Source organism: Chlorocebus sabaeus, chromosome 28, assembly GCF_047675955.1.
Source record: "Chlorocebus sabaeus isolate Y175 chromosome 28, mChlSab1.0.hap1, whole genome shotgun sequence".
In the NCBI taxonomy this organism is placed as follows: Eukaryota; Metazoa; Chordata; class Mammalia; order Primates; family Cercopithecidae; genus Chlorocebus; species Chlorocebus sabaeus.
Genome location: NC_132931.1, coordinates 2,413,177 through 2,435,657, shown reverse-complemented (window position 1 = coordinate 2,435,657; position 22,481 = coordinate 2,413,177). Strand labels below are relative to the sequence as shown.

General features: G+C 43.6%; 1 protein-coding gene across 15 annotated transcripts in view; it reads right to left on the bottom strand.

Moving 5' to 3' along the window:
* Positions 1–22,481, bottom strand: part of CALN1 (calneuron 1) — a 732,697-nt gene that overhangs the window by 478,081 nt on the left and 232,135 nt on the right. For all 15 annotated transcript variants that reach the window (XM_073012664.1, XM_073012665.1, XM_073012666.1 and 12 more), the window contains one exon: positions 15,465–15,589. In XM_073012664.1, coding sequence (XP_072868765.1) covers positions 15,465–15,589 — 125 coding nt within the window. The remainder of the gene's footprint in view (positions 1–15,464; positions 15,590–22,481) is intronic.

The window sequence follows — 22,481 nt, the reverse complement described above, 5'->3', positions numbered from 1 at the left end:
TGTAGGGTAGTGAGGTAGGTTAAATGCCATGCATCTTCAACCATGCTTTTAATTTATTTTTATTTTATTTTTATTTTTTTATTTTTTTTTTATTTTTTTTTTTTTAATTTTTTTTTTTTGAGACGGAGTCTCGCTCCGTCGCCCAGGCTGGAGCGCAGTGACCGGATCTCGGCTCACTGCAAGCTCCGCCTCCCGGGTTCACGCCATTCTCCTGCCTCAGCCTCTGGAGTAGCTGGGACTACAGGCGCCCGCCACATTTTTTAGTAGAGACGGGGTTTCACCGTGTTAGCCAGGATGGTCTCGATCTCCTGACCTCGTGATCCGCCCGTCTTGGCCTCCCAAAGTGCTGGGATTACAGGCTTCAGCCACCGCGCCCGGCCTATTTTTATTTTTTTTAAGCAGGGACTCACTCTTCCATCCAGGCTAGAGTTCAATGACATGATCAGGGCTCTCTGCAGCCTCAAATTCCTGGGCTCTCACAATCCTTCTCCCTCAGCTTCCTGAGTAACTGGGACTATAGGTACCCACCACCATACCTGGCTAACTTTTTAACTTTTTATACAGGCTGGTTGCCCAGCCTGTGCTATGTTGCCCACTGTATTGCCCAGGCTGGTCTTGAACTCCCAGCCTCAAACAATCCTCCCTCCTCCACCTCCCACAGTGTTGGGATTACAGGCACGAGCCACCACGCCCAGCCTAATGAGCTCATTTTTTGACAAAGTTCTCTTATCAGAGGAACTAGTGTTCATGTATTTAACAAGTATTTTTGAGCAGTCACTACATCCCTACCATTTCACTGTGTTTGTTCCCAGGGATGAACGTAATATATTTAGGCACTGCCTTAAGGATGAAACAAATTCCCCCCAAATTAATGTCGTCCTGCAGGCTTCAAGGGTCTAGGCCATCCAGCCTTCCCTGTTCACTCCCCTTTTACCTTGCTGAACTGCTTTGCATAAATGTTAAGTGAAATTGACGGATGGCCATTGGTTTGGACTGAGCTACTGCACGTGGCCCAATAAACCAAACCAAAATGGAGTCCCTCTTGCTAAAAGTTCCACACGACCAAGCCAAAACTAAGTGGTTTATATGACCTTCTGAGAAGTCAGGAGACTGAGCTGGTAGCCGAATCCCTAAGCAAGCCCGTTTTAGCCAGCATCAGAAGGACGTCCCTCTGCTCTAACCTTTACAAGGAAAGTCACTCTGAAACAATCAATCTGCTTTTTTTGTTTTCTGGTTCTGCTTTCCTCAGCCCTTTTCTGTCTATAAAACCAAACTTCTCTGCTCAGCTCATAAGAACACTCACTTTATAGAATGAAGTGTTGCCCAATTCCAGAATTGCATATAAAAACCAGTTAAGATCTTTGAACAAAATATATCTTCAAAAAAGGAAAAACCTCCAACGCTTTAAAATTATAGATCTCTCTGTAGATCCTAATCTGCTACAACACTTCCTCCTCAAAAAGAATAAGCAGGATATTCTTCATTTTTTTTGGGGGGGGGGGGGTTTGTTTTTTTGTTTTGTTTTTTTTTTGAGACAGGGTCTCACTCTGTTGCCCTGGCTGGAGTGCAGTGGCGCGATCATAGCTCGCTGCAGTCTGGAACCTGGAACTCTTGGGCTCAAGCAATTCTCCGGCCTCAGCCTCCTGAGTATCCAGGACCATAGGCATGCACCACCACACCTGGCTAATTTGTTGTTGTTGTTATTAACAGCTTTTAAGTTTAGGGGTACACATGCAGGTTTGTTCCACAGGTAAATTTGTGTCATAGGGGTTTGCTGTACAGATTATTTTGTCACCCAGGTATTAAGCCTACTACTCATTAGTTACTTTTTCCTGCCCTACACCATCTGACAGGCCCCAGTGTCTGTCGTTCCCCTCTATGTGACTATGTGTTCTCATCATTTAGCTCCGGATTACAAGTGAGAACATGCAGCATTTGGTTTCCTGTTCCTGCGTTAGTTTGCTAAGGATAACAGCCTTCAGCTCCATCCATGTAACTGCTGGCTAATTTTTGTGGTATTTGTAGAGACAAGGTTTTGTCATGTTGCCCGGGTTAGTCTCGAACTCCTGGCCTCAAGTTATCCTCCTGCCTCACCTCCCAAAGTGCTAGGATTACAGGCATGAGCCACCATGCCCAAGCTAAACCAGGAAGTGTTTGAGTCATTTGTTACACAGTAATATGGCAATACAGACCTGGATGTAAATTCCACACTCTTCCTGCTTAAGAAGTAAATATTAATGACCACATTGATAGAGCAAATTTGTATTTTAAATGGGTGTGTCCTAACTCATCACCTGCAATGAGTGGAGCAAAATTTAGATGCCCTGGATGCCACTGTGAAGAGAGAAGACCAGTGAGTCACTGCTGCTAGGACATGTTGCTAATATCACATTCTTGAGTAGTCACAGGGAACAGCTGAACCTGCTGCCGGCCAATTACTGCAAGGAGAAACAGCTCAGTGTCAGTGAAGCCAACATCGGAAAGATGGGTTTTGGCAAACTCCCTTCAGCATCCAGATGGATAATGTTGAACAACTCTACTCAACAGGTTAACTCATTTAGTTATCGGGGGAAGCATGATGGGACTTAACTACCTTACTAGATCTATTATGATGCATTTCTGTTGAGAGTGAAAGATTCCTCAGGAACAAGATAAAGGTGATTTTATGATTGAGATAAACACTTGGTTACTCCTGTTCCTCAACTAGCTCAAGTCAAGGTTAAGCTTTAAGATGCAGGAGGTTCTTTTGCATAACAAGATACCACCCTCTGCTTGCTATCTCATGCAGGGTTCCTAGAAATAAGAACCCAGGAAACATTTTCTAAAGCCAGTATTTAGATCACCTGTTGGGAAGGCTTTCTAAACTACAATGACTGGGCGCAGTGGTTCATACCTGTAATCCCAGAGTTTTGGGAGGCCAAAGAGGGAGGATCATTTGATCCTAGGAGTTCCAGACCAGCCTGGGAAACACAGTGAGACCCTATCTCTCCAAAAATAAAAAACAAAACAGAATTAGCCAGGTGTAGTGGCACGCACCTCTGCTCCCAGCTACTTGAGAGGCTGAGGTGGGAGGATCGCTTGAAACTGAGAGGTTAAAGCTGCAGTGAGCAGCGATGGCACCAGTGCAGTCCAGCCTGGACAACAGACTTAAGATCCTATCTCAGAAGAAAAAAAAAAAAAAAAAAACACAAAACTAAACTACAACGTACCCCTATTTCCTTGCATCTAGAAAGTCTAGTATGAGCACCTCTTTCCTCATTGAGAATCGCCACCATGATAGGTTACTATCATTAGAAGAAATATGTATTGAAAAAGTCCACAGAAATTTGATAGTGAGATAAGGTTGAAAGCCACCAATGTGTCTGAAATAATACAAAATACCTGTATATTAGATAATCTGAATATGCAGCAAAGACTTCCTGTTTAAAACATAGTTGAGAAAACCATTCTTCCAATAGACACTTTAAGGCCATCATTGGAATCAGGTAACTGGTGTTTAACTTTTTGCCTGAACCAATTGGAAGTTTGCAGCTAATGTCATGCACATTCCGAGCCAATGTGTTCCTTTAAGGGGCTGCCATATTTTTTTTTCTTTCTCCTTGTGTGTGGATTTCTATTTTCTATTTCTATTCTGACAGCCTTTGCAGTTGTGTTTTTTCTTTTATCTTATGATGTCTCCATCGCTTTTGGAAACCGGCAGAATATAAATTACAAATTAACAGCACGAAGCTGGCGGGGAAGGTAGGTACTCGGGTTTCTTTCTTGGCCACAGCTATCAAAATGCATTTTCAGAACAACATGCGGGAAACTACTAGAAGACTTAGCAAGTGTCCCTTTAAGGAATGGGCCCTTGGAAGCAGCTACCCTCAGAGAAATCCCTGCTCTGCCCTGCTAACAAAGCCTCACAACTCTCCACAAAAGATTTCTCTCTCAAGACTCAAAGGCAGGTCAAGCCTCCAGGAGGAAGGTACCCAGGTAGATAAAAGATGTAAGTTGTAAAGCTAATTCCCAGTTCAGGGCAGAGCTGTGTATCTGACACTCCCCCTCTTATTGGGATGATGGTGTGGTTCATGCATTGCGTAGGTTTTAGGCTTCCTCTGGAGGAGAGAACTTTAAGCCATCAGATAAGAGTTGCGAGCTTCTCTTCTTGTAACAGGAATGTTTCTGCCTCCTTCAAACCCCCTCTTAGAAAGCCTGTAGAGAGAAGTGTCTCCAAAAAAGGCAAGTTGAGTTTGCCTCTGGGATCCTGAAATCAACCGGCAAAAGCAGGGGAGAAAACAGTAGGGGATGGGGGGACCTTCATTACAAGAAAACGTAGGATGGACCAGATGGGTGGCGGGTGGAGAGGGCCCTCCAGAGCTTACTGCACAGAAACCAGCCCCGCTCCTGGCATAAAATCATGGTCATGGCCACCCTTTCCTGGGCTGCAGGGCACCTCTCCTCTCAGTAAGGAGCACTCTGGGCTCACACAGAACTTTAAAAATATCTCTCCACCCACTGAAATTTGATTAATCAGCCAAGTGCTCACCCATGTGTCACAGTGGTGGCAGAGATGCATGTGATGGTGATGTGACGGGTACAAGGGAAGCACACAGGGTCTCATCTCACAGGGAGCAGGATTCAGTACATAAAAGTGAATGGCTCTCAGGTCCAACAGATGCTGGTTATGTGACCTTGGACAAGGTTATTTAACTTCTGGATGTTTCACATTTGCAAAAATGTAGTTAATAACAGTACCTGGGCCGGGTGTGTTGGCTCACATCTGTAATCCTAGCACTTTGGCAGGCTGAGGAAGGAGGACTGGTCGAGGCCAGGAGTTTGAGATCAGCCTGGGCAACATAGCAAGACCTCGTCTTTGCTAAAAATTTAAAAATTAGCTAGGCATGGTGTTGTGCACCTGTAGTCTCAGCTACTCAGGAAGCTGAGATGGGAGGCTTGCTTGAGCCCAGAAGTTTGAGGCTGCAGTGAGCTATGATCATGCCACTGCACTCCAACCTGGGCAACAGAATGACAGCCTGTCTTTAAAATTTTAAAAATAAATAAATACAAATTACAGTAATAGTACATGCATAATAGGATGATTGAAAGGGTTAAATGAGTTAATGCACATAAAGCACTTTGAACAATGCCTAGCACATAGCAAGCACTCAATAAGCTTTAAATGTGATGATTATGATGATGACAACAGTGACAATATTGAAACTAAAAAGTTGAATGAATAGGTAGGGATTTCCCAGGCAGACAAAGAATATGTCTGGCCCAAGCAGCTTAAACAAAAGCAGAGAAAGAGGAGGGAGCCCAGGGTAGCAGGGGACCATGTAGGGGGTAAGCAGGGAGTTGAAGCAGACCAAAAAAAGAAGGGATTCAGCCACACAGGACTTCATGTGCTTTGTCACCAAGTCTAGATACCGGAAACATGGCTGTAGGCTGTAGAGAGCTATTTAGGAATGATAAGCAGAAGCAAAATGTTAAAAGGTAAAGTGCTATAATGGTTGACAATTTTAACTAATTCAGTTGAACAAAATAAAATTAAATTAATTGTAACAGGCTGAGCATGGTGGCTCATGCCTATAATCCCAACACTTTGGGAGGATGAGGCAGGCAGATCCCTTGAGCCCAGGAGTTCAAGGAGTTTGGCAACATGGCAAACCCTGTCTCTACAGAAAACACAAAAATTATTCAGGCATGGTGATGTGCACCTGTAGTCCCAGCTACTCGGGAGGCTGAGGCAGGAGAATCACTTGAGCCCAGAAGGTGGAGGATAAAGTAAGCTGGAGCTGTACTCCAGCCTGGGCAACAGAGGGAGACCCTGCCTCACACACACACACGCACAGAATTGTAACAGACTTCTGGGTATGACAAAGAAACATGCGCAATAACCCTCCCACCATGTGCCATAAGCCAGGCACAATAAAACTGAACCAAATATATGAGGCAACTGTTTTCAGGCAAATGACAACAGGCAGCACAAGATTACAATTGCAAGGAGAAGGGAAATTCACATGGCGAGCCCTATGCTCACCCTGGCTCTCTGCCTGGGGACAATTTCCCAACCGTAATTCATGTAGTAGCTGCAGGAAATAGAATCTGCAGGGTAGGACAGCAGAGAGAAGAACACTATGCAAAGAGGGAACATCAGAAGCCCCCGTGTGGGTTCCCTATGAACATTTGGTTGAAGCCTATGTTATCCAGATGCAAGGTGAGATTAAATAAGACTTAGCAGGAAGCAGCTGCTATGAGGTGGAGAACAGAAAACAAACACTATAACTGAAGCAGCAGATAGTGGAAAAACCTCATTAGTACTGCAGGCATCCAGCTAAGACACTAGAAAGACCACCTCTTAAGAGATGGTCAGTTTCCACTGATTTGCCCTAACAGAGCATAAAAATAAACCTACACAAGTTCAAGGTGGTCAGCCATTAATTGAATTACCTACTACAACAAAAATTAGTACTCTTCAGAGAAAGATAACAGAACACGTAGTCACTCTAATATAGGATTCACAGTGTTCAGTTTATAGTCAAATATTCACAGGCATGCAAAGAAACAAGAAAATCTGACCACAGTATTTTTAAAAAGTCCATAAAAACCAATCCCAGGATGGCCTAGAGCCTTGATGTTGGATTTAGCACATAGAACTTTAAAGAGCTACTATAAACATAGGAAAGTATATTCGAAGAATTAAAGAAAACTATTGTTTTAATGATTAAACAGACAGGGTATCTCACCAAAGAAATGGAAACTGTAAAAAAGAACCAAATAAAAATTCCAGATTTGAAAAAGAATTGTGTGTGTTTCCGTGTGTGTGTGTGTGTCTGTGTGTGTGTTGTGAGAAAAAAAAAAAACCCTAAATGCTGAAAAATGTTAAAAAGTAAGCCAGGCACAATGCTTCATGCCTATAATCCCAACTACTTGGGAGGCTGAGGCAGGAGGATCACTTGAGCCCAGGAGATCAAGACTGCAGTGAGCTTTGATGGCACCACTGAACTCACCAGGGTGACAATGCAAGACCCTGCCTGAAAAACCTAAATAAATAAATTCTAAAAAATAATAAGTAAGTGAAAGATATACAAATATTCACTGTACTTTCCAAAAACCTCTGTGGATTTGAATTTTTTTAAACTAAAGAGATATTAAATATATATATATATGTATATATATACAAAAAAAGAAGATAAAAGTTATAAGCCAAGGCTGGGTGTGGTGGCTCATGCCTGTAATCCCAGCACTTTGGGAGAATGAAGTGGGAAGATTACATTAGCCCTGGAGTTCAAGACCAGCCTGGGCAACATAGTGAGACCCTATCTCTAAAAAAAATTTTTTTTTAATGTAGCAGATGTGGTGACCCACACCTATAGTCCCATCTATTTGGGAGGCTGAGGCAGGAGGATTGCTTGAGATCAGGAGGTCGATGCTATGGTGAGCCATGTTTGTGCTTCTGCACTCCAGCCTGGGCAACAGAGCAAGACACTGTCTTAAAAACAAACAAAACAAGAAGTTCTAAGCCAAGGAATAACCTAACTAGGTGTGCATTTGAGTAGCATCCCTCCAATGATATCGAACTGAACTGACATGTGGGTGGATCACAGATGAAACTCAACAAGATCAGTTCTAGTGAATGCTGTTGTCTAGGAAGTGGAAAACTGACCCGAGGCAATACCAGTGTGATCAGAGAGGAAGGAAGAGTTATAGAACACGTAGAGAGGTCAAGATATGTGGGGCTCACAATTGTATGTAAGGACCAAGAGATAACAAGGATGATTCCCAGATGGCTGCTGTGGCTGACTGGCAATATAATTTCCTGGGAAAAATCCCAGAGGAGGGGCAGTTTTCAAGAATAAAGAAAATCCATTTTGGCTTTAGATATTTGGAGTTTAAGGGACTTGTGAGGCACCTCCACAGGACTACAGGTACTAGGTCTAAAATCCAAGAGGGAGGCAGGACTGGAGATACAGATCTTGAGGTCATCAGCATGTAGATGCCCAGGCAGACGGCAACAAAAACCAACCCCAGGAGACAAGAGTGTGCCTCATATTTCTTTAATCTTTTTTAAACATTTCAAATCTATAGAGGTTTAGGAATGCGTGGCAAATATCTATCTTCCATTCTTTTTTTAAAAAATTCTTTTTGTTTTCTTTTTTCTGAGGGAGTGCAGTGGCACGATCATAGCTCACTACAGCCTTACTTCCTTGGCTTAAGCAATCCTCCCTCCTCAACCTCATGAGTAGTTAGGATTATAAGCATGAGCCACTGTGCCTGCCTTTTTTAAAAAAAAAAAAAAACATTTTTCAGCAGGCAGGGGATGAGGGGTACACAATGAATGCAGAGATGACAAATACGTAGAAAAGAGGAAGGAGGGGATCTAGGTAATGACATGGGTACCAAGGCAGTGATGGACCGCAAAAACAAAGGTGTGAACAACAGTGCCAGATGCTGAAGAAAGTCCTGAATAAACATTAAAAGTCATCTAGGCCAGTCATGGTGGTTCACGCCTATAATCCCAGCACTTTGGAGGCTGAAGTAGGCAGATAACCTGAGGTCAGGAATTCAAAACTAGCCTGGCCAACATGGTGAAACCCCATTTCTACTAAAAATACAAAATTTAGCTGGGAGTGATGGCAGGCGCCTGTAACCCCAGCTACTTGGGAGGCTGAGGCAGAAGAATTGCTTGAACCCAGGAGGCAGAGGTTGCAGTGAGCTGAGATCGTGCCACTGCACTCCACCCTGGGACACGGCGAGATTCTGTCAAAAATTAAAAATAAAAAAAACAGTCATCTAGAGGAGGCAAATAGGGGCTCCTAGAGAAAACTGGGCTGCAGGAGAGCAATGACTCTGGAATAGTCAAAGTGATACTGGTCAAATACTAAAATGGAACCCCAGGTTCAAAGGATGGCAGTCTGGTATGTCTGTTCCCATACTCAAATGAAAATACCCCCTACAATATACAGAAGAGTGTATCAGTATAAATATTAACTTTGAGGCCAGCTGTGTTGGCTCATGCCTGTAATTTCAGCACTTTGGGAGGCCGAGGCAAGTGGACCACCTGAGGTCAGAAGTTCGAGACCAGCCTGGCCAACATGGCAAAACCCCATCTCTACTAAAAATACAATAATTAGCTGGGTGTGGGGGTACACGCCTGTAGTCCCAGCTACTTGGGAGGCTAAAGTCAGAGAATCACTTGAACCCTAGAGGTGGAGGCTGCAGTGAGCTGAGATCACACCACTGCACTCCAACCTGGGCGACAGAGCCAGACTCTGTTCCAAGATAAAGAAAAAAAAAGAAAAAAAGAAAAAAAGAAGGAAGGAAGGAAGGAAGGAAGGAAGGAAGGAAGGAGGGAGGGAGGGAGGGAGGGAGGGAGGGAGGGAAGGAAGGAAGGAAGGAAGGGAGGAAGGAAGGGAGGAAAGGGAGAAAGAAAGAAAGAGAAAGGAAGGAAGGAAGGAAGGAAGGAAGGAAGGAAGGAAGGAAGGAAGGAAGGAAGGAAGGAAGGAAGGAAGGAAGGAAGGAAGGAAGGAGGGAGGGAGAGAGAAAGAAAGAAAAGAGAGGAAGAAAGAGAAATATTAATTTTGAGACATGCACACATGTGAGAGGCTGAGAATTTTTGCTAATTGCCCCACCAATGAAATTGGAGAGACACCATTTCCACCCACACTTGGAACTACAGTGGCACATAAGGAAGGAAGACTGACTCACCACAATACATTGACAGCAAATCATGCAGTCACTCCCTACTTCACAGCAACTGTTTTCCATGGGAATCTATTCCTCAACCCAAGCCCACTTCAGCAGCACCCTTTTTTAAGCTCATTTGGAGAACACAACTTAACTGCGGCCATAGGTTGGTATGTCCCATCCTGGGTTATCTATACAGCACAGGTGAAAGCCAAAATATTCCTAGGATGACTGAATGTACACGAGTAGTTTGGGAATGGGAAGGAGAGAAGGAGAGGGGAAGAACAAACAACAGAGATGGAGAATTCTGTGGCATAGGGAGCAAAGACGGCAGGAAAGACCATCGAGACCCCCCGCCTCTGCCCAGAGCCATGGGCTACATGAATGTCTTCTGGAAACTGGAGACGGCATGCATATCAATCTCTCACCAGACTAAAGATAAAAAGGGGAGGCCAGGCGCAGTGGCTCACACCTGTAATCCCAGCACTTTGGGAGGCCAAGGCAGGTGGATCACGAGGTCAGGAGTTCGAGACCAGCCTGACTAACATGGTGAAACCCCGTCTCTACTAAAAAATACAAAAATTAGCTGGGTGTGGTGGCACGCACCTGTAATCCCAGCTACTCAGGAGGCTAAGGCAGGAGAATCGCTTGAACCCAGGAGGCGGAGGTTGCAGTGAACCAAGATTGCACCATCGCACTCCAGCCTGGGCGACAGAGCAAGACTCCGTTTCAAAAAAAAAAAAAAAAAAAAAAGGCGGGGTGGGGGTGGGGAATATTATCTCAGGTTTGGGATAAAGTGAAGAAGGCAAGATTCTTTTTTTTTTTTTTTCCCTAGAGACCGGGTCTTTCTTTGTCACCAAGGCTCAAGTGCAAGTGCAGTGGTACAATCATAGCCCACAGTAGCCTCAAACTCCTGGGCTCAGGCAATCCTCAGCCTCCCAAGTGGCAGGGACTACAGGCATGCATCACCACATCCAGCTAATTTTTTGTAGAGACAGGGTCTCCCTATGTTGCCCAGGCTGGTCTCCAACTCCTGGCCTCACGTGATCTTCCTGCCTCAGCCTCCCGAAGTGCTGGGATTACAGGCATGAGCCACTGTGCCTGGCCAAAGCTAGACACCTTGTTTACTGACAAATACTGAGCCTACAAAAAAAGTCATAGTGTTGAGTTACAAAACACAATAGAAAAAAGCAATATAAATTATACACAAAAAAATTTCATGCAAAAGAAAGGTACTGTCATCTGGAAGACTTGGAGAAAAAGACTTTTATTATGAATATATATATAAATAATTTATGACCAGAAACAGAAGAGATTTTCACAAACTGGAAGATGGCTAATAGCTATTTCCTAATACAAACTGGAAACAACCCAAATGTCCATTGAGAATAAAATAGGAAAATAAATTAAGATATATTTATATACAATGGAAATTATATATTAAAGGAAACAGGTAAACTTCATATGGAGGTGAATTTAGTTTAAGATTAAGATAGCATTACAAGGTCAAGCACAGAGGCTCCCAACTGTAATTCCAGCACTTTGGGAGGCCAAGGTGGGTGGATCACTTGAGGCCAGGAGTTCAGTACCAGCCTGGCCAACGTGGTGAAACCCTGTCTCTACTAAAAATACAAAAATTAGTCAGGTGTGGCGGTACACGCCTGTAATCCCAGCTACTTGGGGGGCTGAGGCAGGAGAATAGCTTGAACCTGGGAGATGGAGGTTGCAGTGAGCAAAGATCGTGCCACTGCACTCCAGCTTGGGTGACAGAGTGAGACTCTGTTGTCTCAAAAAAAAAAAAAAAAAAAACATCATGAGATTATTCAATAAATATCATTAAGAAAACTATTCAACAATCACACTGCATATATCTAATAGAATTCCTTATAATGCACTCTAAAAGTATAAGATGTTGCTAATAAATCTGGTATATGCATAAACTTTCTCGATAGATGTAAGCTCCTTGGAAAGAGGCAATGAATATTATGCTTATTTGATTTTCCTCTAGTACCTAGAAGGCATTTCCTCCTCCACCTACTAAACATCCTTTTAACGAATGAATAAAAATGGATGAATGAATGAATGACTCTCCATCAATCCACCTTCACTGAGTTTGGTTGGGTGATTCCCAACTTTGATCATTTTGATTCAGCTTTGCATGTTTCCCTCCTGAGCTTTGTTTAAAGAGAAGAAATAGAAACTTTCCAGAAGGGAACTGCAGTTGAAAATGACCTGCATGGCAAGTGGTCCTTTTCATGCCTGTTTTCAGAGGATAACCATGAAGTGCACGCCTTTGGCCCTTACACTGGAGGAAAGGGATTTTCCATCATTGGTGATAAACACGAACAGGTGGGGAAAGTGTAGCCATTCACAAGCAGAAGGCTGCAGTGGCTACAGGGTGGAGAGGTAGAGAGCAAATAAGGATAGCACCCGACTAATGCCTATGCTCAAGGCAGCCAGACCACAAAGGATGCTGCAATGTTCATCAGTGTCCAACACATCAACCTCCCAGCGCAGCACCACCTGTCCTCTGAGGGTAAATGAGTGCCCCCAACCAGCAGAACTCTAGGGTCACCATGCCATGAAGCAGCCCGAGAGAACAGCAAGCAAACTGCCCTGGATACTGGCTTCCCCAAGACCAATCTATAGTCATCTGAATTGATTCAAGCCAGTTGGTTTCCAGACCCTGCGTGCCTGCTCTAAACTCCAAACACATCTGCACTGTACTGCCCGGAGCCCCAAGATACTTGTAATAAACCAGGAGCAGTCATAACTCAGTGTTCACCTTGGCAAAAACTAAATAAATAAGTGGAATGAATCTTCCGTCAGAAAATAAATGGCCCTTCCCCAAGTTGAGAGCCTGGATTACCCTCCTGAAGGACAAACACAGCATCTTCACCCAGCCAATCTCGGGCCTTTACAAAGCCCCCACTTCACTCAATAAAATACCCCAAGGTTGCCAATGCTCAGGCTGCCAACCTGGGCTTGGAGGGCTCTTAGAATTACTCCTACTAATCTACATACTGAAAAAGTGCATTTCAGTCCTTCTCAAGCTGCCTTTGCCTGATTAAAATAGCAAGTTTATATGCTTTTCTGTTTGGCCAAGAAAGTGGAGGGCAATTTCAGCAGGGCACCCAAGTAGGGAGACGAGGATTGAAATCCAGCCAGCAGCCCTCTTGAAAAGCCATGCACCTCCACAGTGGCCCTGAACAGTTGCCTTAGCAGAGATTGAATTTAACAGTGAAAAAAAGTCATTGCGCTGAGAAGTCACAGAGAAATCATCTCCTAATCATTGATGGCAAAGTTGGGAAGCAGGAAGTGGGGAGAATATAGGAAGCCATGGATGATTTCCAAACTCCATTTGGTTAGTGATTTTTAACCTCTTAAAGAATTCTGCAAAACATATAGTGTTACCCAGTTCTCAGCCAGGGCCACTCAGTGGGTCCTGCATGCATGGGGGACTCCCAGTCCCTCCTGCTAACTGATGACTGAGCCTCAGGGATCTACTCAAATAAACACAAGCAAACATCCACCCCACATTAATGCACCACCTGCCCTAATATCCATTCACATTGAAGACTCCCATAGGTAGGAAAAGCCAGGGCCTCACTTCACCTCCCAAACACCCCTCCTATGAGCTGAATGTTTGGGTCCCCCCAAATGCATATGTGGAAACCTAATCAACAACGTGATGTCATTAAGAAGTGAGGTCTTTCAGGAGGTGATTAGGAGGGAAAAGCCCTCATGAATGGGATTAGTGCCTGCTATGGTTTGAATGTCCCTTCCAAATCTCACATTGACATTTAATTGGCATTGACAGTGCTAAGAGGTGAGATGGTTAAGATGTGATTAGACTATGAATGATCTGCCCTCATGAATGGATTAATGTCATTATCTCAGGGGGAAGTTCATTATCCAGAGCATGGATTATTATAAAAGTGAGTTTAGTCCTCTCTGGCTTTCTTGTTCTTACCCTCTCTCATCTTTCCACCTTCTGTCACGGGATGAAACAGCATGAAGGCCCTCACCAGAGACTGGTGCTATGCACTTGGACTTCCCAGTCTTCAGAACCATCAGCCAAATATACTTCTTTTCTGTATAAATTACCCAGAACGTACTATGTTGTTATAGCAACACAAAGCAGACTAAGACAGTGCCCTTATATACTCAAGGCCCAAAAGAACTTATTCACTCTCTCCACCACCTGAGGACATAGCAAGAAGGTGACATCTATGAATCAGAAAGTGGCCCTCCCCAGACATCAAATCTACTGGCGCCTTGATCTTAGACTTCCAAGCCTCCCAAACTGTGAAAAATAAATTTCTGTTCTTTATGAGCCACCTAGTCTATGGTGTCTTGTTAAAGCAGCCTGAACAGACCAAGATACCACCCAAGGGCAACCTCAGCCTGATCTGTGGTCGCCTTTATGGGCTCACTCTGGAGGAGGTCAGAGCTCAATTTCCCACTTCTGTGTCCTATGTCAGCATACCTTTTGCTCAACTGAAGACCAGAAAATGTAAGCGTCCCCGATCTCCTCTCAGACCACCAGTCTTTGTCCAGACCACACTAAGCAGCTGCTATCCCTAGGAATCTTGACTCTGCCCCCATCACTACACTTCTTCAAACATCCCCCAGACTCTCCTTGGACCCAGCCTACCAGGGCCACATCCTCTGCTGCCTCCCTCCTCATTCATGTAAATAAGCAAGCATTTAAATAAGCACACAAGCAAAATGATGACAGAAAGAGAAGCTATTCAATGGCCTCTCCCCTTCACCTCCCTCACCTCCTGCCTTTATTGTGAAGCAAGTTTGGCTTCACTGTCTCAGAGTCAAATGTCCTCCACCTTCCTTCTGGGAGAAATGAGGTTCCCTAATGTGCACATACAAAGCACATTGATTTGAACCATTACACTTAAAAGCAAATATGTGGGCCATCTGGGGTAATTTTTACTTCTCTACTTGAGAAAGTAAATATAAACCTTGTGCTTTAAAATGGTATTATTACAAGCAACAAAGTATTCAAAAACACTGGGGAAAACTGATTCTGGTTTGACCTCAGCAGATGCAGTACCTAGGTAAAAACATCAGGCTAAATCAACCTAATTCTCTATTTCAGGAAGAAAAAAAAAAAAAAAAAAAAACTTGTTTTTCTTATTTTTAATTTTTTTTAATTAGAGAATTGGTTTATCCAAGATACACTGAGACACAGTCCTAGGATGAATTTAGTCATCACGTTCCCAGGTTTATGTCCATCCCTAACTCCTGCCTTGAGCACTTAGGGCTGTACTGTGTTACAAAGAAACAGAGGCAATTAAAATAATTGCTATCCATTGCCACCTAGACAGAGCTTCCAGATGATTCCGATTCGGGCAGGAGTCAAAGCACCATGGCCAGAAGTCAAGAGACAGCCATTAACAGGGCTTAAACCTCCCCTGCAGATGGACTCTTTTGTTGGTGACAATATAGAAACAAGACAATTCCATTGGTGATAAAGACTCTGGAAACTGGAAAACACATTTTAAGAGAGGTGAAGGCTATCCCCCTAGTCAATATCCAAGAAAACCGAAATATCCACCATAGATTGTTCAGGCTATCAGATCTGTCCCACACACACACACACAAAAGTCACTTGGGTAAAATTTTGTCTCTGAACTCTTTCCCATCACGCCATGGTTACACTTGGCCACAACTGCCAAAGAGTAGCCAAAGTCCAGGGCATTCAATTGAGCTTCAGAATAGCCACAAACACCTCCCTGGGAAGGGGGACAACCCCCCAAACAGGGTAGGCTCCTTACCATCGAGCTCCTCCACGGAGATATTAGCCAGCTGTTCGCTGTCACTGCCAGCAGAGAGTGATCGGTTGAGGTAATTCCCCTTGTACAACAAGCCGGCGGTCACATGGTGGAACGGCATCTTTTCCCTGCCCAAAAGAGAACAGGGGAGGGGAAAAGAAAGACATCATCATTCATTCTTCCTTTCCTTTCTTAAAGGATCATCTGATTTTCAGATGGCCGGTGTCATTGTGAAAATAACAATATTTCTAGTGGGAAAGTCAGGATATTTCCAGGGTCCCAATGACCTGAGCAATTTCCAAAGGAACTCAGGTTCTTCCCATTTCTTCACGTGTGCATCTTACTTCATTTTCCCCATTTAATTATGAATTTGAACCATGTTGTCCTTGTTAATCATGGCACACCACATTACCATGAAACTATCTCTTTATGCAAATGGCAACACCCTTGACTCCTTTCCTTGGCCTGATAAATTCTCATTTGATGCTTGTAAGAAAGGACTGAGAATCCCAGAAGTGTTGGCATGCCCAGGGACGACATGTCTTGGCTGTGATCAAGCAGAGATCCAAGCGTCTCCTTTCTCCCAGATAATACAGACGTTGCACTCACACAGCACTCAAAACAGGTAGGAAATTCCCAAGCTCTAAGTAAGTACATGCAATGGTCTGCATCTCAAGAAGCAGCTGCCAAGCCTGGTTAAGATGCAGATGCTGCTTACATGAGTGGTGCGTGAGCACACACATTCTAAAATGCTAATCACACACGTTCTGAAATGCTAATCACACCTGCCCTGCTGCAAAGGGGCGTGGCAGCCTTCAGGTGTCCCACAATGAAGCTGCTTCCAGCACTCTCACACAAATTTAAAGCATCCTTTTAGACCAATAGAAAAAAGCTCCTGCACCCAGATGGTCATCAGTGGGGCTTAGAAGTTTCCACTCATGCAAGACTGACTGGAGGGACAAGGCTATGAAAAAAGAGATGTGAGATAAAAGGACAGCAAAGACAATGGAAGAGAATGGAAGAACAAGCAAAGACAAGAAAGAGGAAAGGCAGCTGGGAAGATGATCATCTCTAAAGCAGAAAGAGCACAGCTCCTGGCCCAACTTGTCCAATGATGCTCTCCGTGACTTTGAACAAGACGCCAAGTGCTTCATATTCTGCTTCCCCATCTAGCAAGGGGGATTAAGAGTATGGATAAACTTCTGAGCAGAATTAGGGCCAACAGGCAGGAAGCACAGGGAGTCAATCACAAGGAGTGGGTAGAGAACACCTTTGTATCAGAGCTTCTGGAAGGTAAACTGGGCAGCACTCAACCTGTGAAACCCCTGAAAATTAAAAGGTTTAACCAGGAGCACAAAGCCAGTTAGTGACAGAAGTTGTTCTAGAACTCCAGCATCCTACATGCTATTTCCATTAAGCAGCCCCAGCTAAGTGCCAGACATTTCCACCCGGATGTCAAACCCTCATTTCAAACTCAAAACGTCTAAAAATGAATTAATTATCTTCCTACAAAGTAGGCTACACTTCCTGGTTTCTTTATTTCTATCAAAGGTGCTTTTTGCTCATCACAACAACTGGGACAACTCTCCCAAATGCTCGGGGCCCCAAAAAGTAAAACAGACATATGGCTGAGGCAAGAATCAACTGTCAGCTTGCAACCCATCCCCTCACCCTTAACTCTTTCCATGGCTAACAACATGTACATCCACAGGACAATCGCAAATGGCATGATACTGATTACAAAGGGCACATGCATTTGCCAGTTATAAGGGGTACATCTTCAGCTAGTTGCAAGTCAGATGTTCCCAAATCTATCCTTATATTTAAACAGAATACAAGAATCTTTCTCTGGAAGAACACTTTGATGACCACCTCCTTTCTTCTTCTCCAAGTTAATTTTCAGACGAAAAAGCTTTAAAAGGGAGAATCGCATATATGAATTAAGACTACTCTATCTTTTCCTTAAGGCCAATCCTGATTTCTTGGGACTGTGTGTCATGGTCATTTGAGTATGGACTGATACCCACTGCCATAATGTGAATGTCTCCCCCAAATTTTGTGTCAGAAACTTAATCCCCAATGCTACAGTGTCGAGAAGTGGGACCTCTGAGAGGTGAGTAGGTCATGAGGGCAGAATGAATGCTGTTATTGCAGGTGTAGGTTACCTATCACAGGAGTGAGTTCCTGATAAAGGGATGAGTTCAGTTGGCTGCAGTGGCTCATGCCTGTAATCCCAGCACTTTGGGAGAGAGACCTAGGCAGGTAGATCACCTGAGGTCAGAAGTTCGAGACCAGCCTAGCCAACATGGTGAAACCCCATCTCTACTAAAAATACAAAAAATTAGCTGGGCGTGGTAGTGTACATCTGTAATCCCAGCTACTTGGGAGGCTGAGGCAGAAGAACTGCTTGAACCCAGGAAGCAGAGGTTGCAGTGAGCTGAAACCGCACCATTGCTCTCCAGCCTGGGCAACAAGAGTGTCTCAAAAAAAAAAAAAAATGAATTCAGCCTCTTTCCCTTCTCTGTCTCTTTCATTCTCTAATAACACTCATGCTCTCTTCCTCTTGTGCTACAGGACAACACAGCAAGAAGGCCCCTGAAAGATGGAGGACTCTTGCCCTTGGACTTCCCAGCCTGCAGAGCTGTAAGAAACAAATCTTTGCTCTTTGTAAACAACCCAGTCTCAGGTACTCTGTTATAGCAGCACAAAACAGACTGAGACATCCATGGTCCAGAAAATGAGATGTCAACCCTGGCTGACACTTCTTGTGTGACTTCAACTTCACCCTCAGCACCAGTCCTACACGCAGTGAGCCTCACCAGCTGTTATCTTAACATGTTTAAGTCTTCATAAACATGGGAAGACACCTGCTCTGATATTATGTAATTTGTTAGCTAAGCCTCACTAGATGAGCCTCACCAGCTGCTATCTTAACCAATGTTTAAGTCTTCAGAAGCATGGAAAGACACCTGCTGTGTTCTTATCTAATTTGCTACCTGGAACAAGACCCACTAAGGTCGGTACAAAAAGCAATTCCTTCCATTCCACTATGCATCACTCTAGTTTCTCAGCATTTTATAAATATCTTCCTATTGTCACCTTTTACCTGGTTGTCTGCAGCTCTGGATTCGTTACACAAAATTTTACAGTCATAATAAGGATGTTATATTCAAGCAAACATATCCAACCCACGCCCCAGTTCAGCCACAGAATAAATGTTGAGTACTTCGCAAAGAAAACTGGTCACAACTGAATCCCACTTGATATACCAACATAATTTGCTTCTGAAAAAAAAAAAGGCAGCTTACAAAATTAGGTACACATTCAGTTCATTTAGTCTCTGAATTCAAAAAGCTCAAATCTAGTGGGAAAGAAAACGTGCAATTGAACCATCCATATAGATATATAAAGTCATGTTCAAGAAAGGGAAGAACATTATCCTAAATAAGCTAAAAACAGCTGCTGCAATTAAGGACTAAATTTCACTCCAAGCTGCCTAGGGAAACCCAAGCTTTAAGATTCTCTCCTTGGCTAAGGGAAGAGAAATATATAAGTTCAAGCAAAGACAAATCTTGTCCTGAAGCTAAAACTTGAAGATGGATCCTTCTATACAGGGCAACAAACAAAAATAAATAAATACTTGCAACAGCAGTTTCACTCATTGTGAAATATTTAAGCAACTGTCATGAAAACAATCTTTCTGTATTTTATGTAAGCCAGTGATATGGTCTGAATGAATGTGGCCCCCAATAATTCATACACTGGAACCTAATACTCTAATGTGATAGTATTAAGAGATGGAGCCTTTAGAAGCTGATTAGGTCCATGAGCGTTCCTCCCCTCATGGATGGGATTAATACCGTTATAAAAGGACTGGAAGGAACTAGCAAGGCCCTTTTGTCTTTCTGCCTTCCACCATGTGAAAATGCAGCAACAAAGCAGCATATTGGAACCCAAGAGCAGCCCTCGCCAGAGGCAAAATCTATGGGTGTCTTGATCTTGGACTTCCCAACTTCTAGAACTGTAGGAAATGAATTTCTATTGTTTATAAATTAGCTAATCTAAGGTATTTGTTACCACAGTAGAAACTAAGACAGGCAGAGTGGTTTCATGGTTAAGAACTGGTTGGGTGCAGTGGCTCATGCCTGTAATCCCAGCACTTTGGGAGGTGAAGGCAGCAGTTGGAAACCAGCCTAGACAACATGGTAAAACCCCATCTCTACTAAAAATACAAATATTAGCCAGGCGTAGTGGCAGGTGCCTGTAATCCCAGCTACTTGGGAGGCTGAGGCACGAGGATCACTTGAACCCGGGAGTGGAGGTTGCAATGAGCTGAGATAGTGTCACTGCACTCCAGCCTGGGTCATAGAGGGAGACTCCATCTCCAAAAAAAAAAAAAAAAAACCAGCACTTTCTAGTCAAAAACAGTGTTAGATTTTAATCCTACTTCTGCCCTTATTAGCCAAGTAAATAAGTTGCTTGACCTCTGTCAGCCTGTCACCTCTTCTGTAAAACTAGGGTTTTAATACATACTGAAGAGAATAGTACTGTTGTAAATATTAAATAAGATAAACAGCCAGGCATGGTGGCTCACATCTGTAATCCCAGCACTTTGGGAGGCCAAGGTGGGAGGATCACTTGATGTCAAGATTTCCAGACCAGCCTGGGCAACAGAGCAAGACCCTGTCTCTACACAGACAAAAAAAAAAAAAAAAAAATTTAATTAATTAGCTGGGCACGGTGGTACACACATGCAGTCATAGCTACTCGCGAGGCTGAAGTGGGAGGATCATTTGAGCACAGTAATTTGAGACTTCAGGGAGCTATGATCACACCACTGTACTCCAGCCTGAGTGACAGAGCAAGACTCTGACTCTAAAAAGATACGAAACGGAAAGCACTGTACTTAGTACCAGGCATCTGCTCAGTGAGTATCACCAGTAAGTATTTGCTAAGGATTATATGAAGCAGGATGCAGGGGCAACAAGAAGTCATGGACGAATTAGATTGATGCCTGGATTACATGCTGGATTACAAAGGAGGGTCAGTGAGACCTGACAAAGGGCAAGCTTCAGGGAGAGGCTGGCTTGTAAACCACTGTGCTGAGGGATCAGGTGTGAGCAGCAAAGCACCAGCGGGTTCCAGTGCTGAATGGTGTCAGCAAGCTCTGGCAGTATCATGCAGAAGGGGCTACTTGAATGGAAACTGCCAGAGCCAAAGAAGAGTCCATTTTCTGGGTGCCAGGAAGGCTGGCTAAATGGTCATATCAAAGAAAAGATATTGAGAGGTTAAAACCAAAAGGGATGGTTCCTGTTAATGGGGTCAAGGAACTGGTACATTTCTTGACAGAGTAATATACTAAAGAGGCCATGTATGGTGGCTAACACTTGTAATCTCAGCATTTTGGGAGGCTGATGCTGGAAGATCACTTGAGGCTAGGAGTTCAAGACCAGTCTGGGCAATATGGTAAGACTGTATCTCTAGAAAAAAAATTTAAAAATTAGCCGGGCGCGGTGGCTCAAACCTGTAATCCTAGCACTTTGGGAGGCCGAGACGGGCGGATCACAAGGTCAGGAGATCGAGACCATCCTGGCTAACACGGTGAAACCCCATCTCTACTAAAAATACAAAAAACTAGCCGGGCAAGGTGGCAGGTGCCTGTAGTCCCAGCTACTCGGGAGGCTGAGGCAGGAGAATGGCATAAACCCGGGAGGCGGAGCTTGCAGTGAGCTGAGATCCGGCCACTGCATTCCAGCCTGGGCTACAGAGCGAGACTCCATCTCAAAAAAAAAAAAAATTAGTCAGGCATGGTGGTGCATGCCTGTAGTCCCTGCTACTCAGGAGGCTGAGGTAGGAAGATCACTTGAGCCCAGAAGTTTGAGGCTGCAGTGAACTATGACCTTGCCACTGCCCCCCAGCCTGGGCAACAGAGGGAGACCTTGTCTATAAAAAAATTAATTAAATAACTAAAGAGCCTCATTCACATTAACTTGAAATGATGCCCTTTTGTGATGGTCAATTTTATGTGTCAACTTGACTGGGCCATGGGTTGCCCAGATATTTGGTTGAACATTATTCTGGATGTGTCTGTGAGGGTGTTGCTGGATTAGGTTAACTTTTGAACTGGTAGCCTGAGTAAAGCAGATTCTCCTCTCCAGTGTGGGTGGGTCTCATCCAGTAATGAATAGAATGAATAGGCTTACATGGAATGAACACACTGAGTAAGAAAGAATTTGTTCTTCAAACTGTCTTCAAGCTGGGACATCCGTCTTATTCTGCCCTTGAACTCAGACTTGGACTGGAGCTTTTCACTATCTGATTCTCAGGTCTTCAAACCAGACTGGAACTATACCGTCAGCTCTCTTGGGTCTTCAGCTTGCTGACAGCTGACTGTAGAATTTTCAGAGTCTGTAACTGCATGAGCTAATTCCTTACGATAAATCTCTTTAAAGTTATACAGATAGATAGATAGATAGATAGATAGATAGATAGATAGATAGATAGATAGACAGATAGATAGATAGATAGATAGATAGATAGATAGATAGATAGACAGAAAAATAGAGATATGTGATAGATGATTGATGGATGATAGACAGATAGATAGATTCTGTATCTTTGGAGAACCCATGTTAATATACCTTCTTTTTTTTTTCCCCCTCTACAATACCAAAGACCCAGGCACATTGCAGGAGGGTAGTATATTATTCTGAGCAAAGCCCTGAGTGTTCTGCAGGGCTTCTAAAGCAGTACTACTCAAAGTGTGGTCTATAGACTACTGCCAGTTGCACACCATTTGTTGCTGGTCTGCAGTGAGATAAGTACAACAATTGAGAGAAAGCATTGAAAGAGCAATTTAGAGCATTGCCCCAACTTCTAAGCACATGACCAGTGGACTTGATTTTTGTATATTTTTGCTTCTTTTATTTTTCCTGGTAATTCTTTCTTACTGTATTTTTTTAAAGTATCAGTCTACACAAGACTGAAACTAAAAAAAAAAAAAAAAAAAAAAAAAATTAA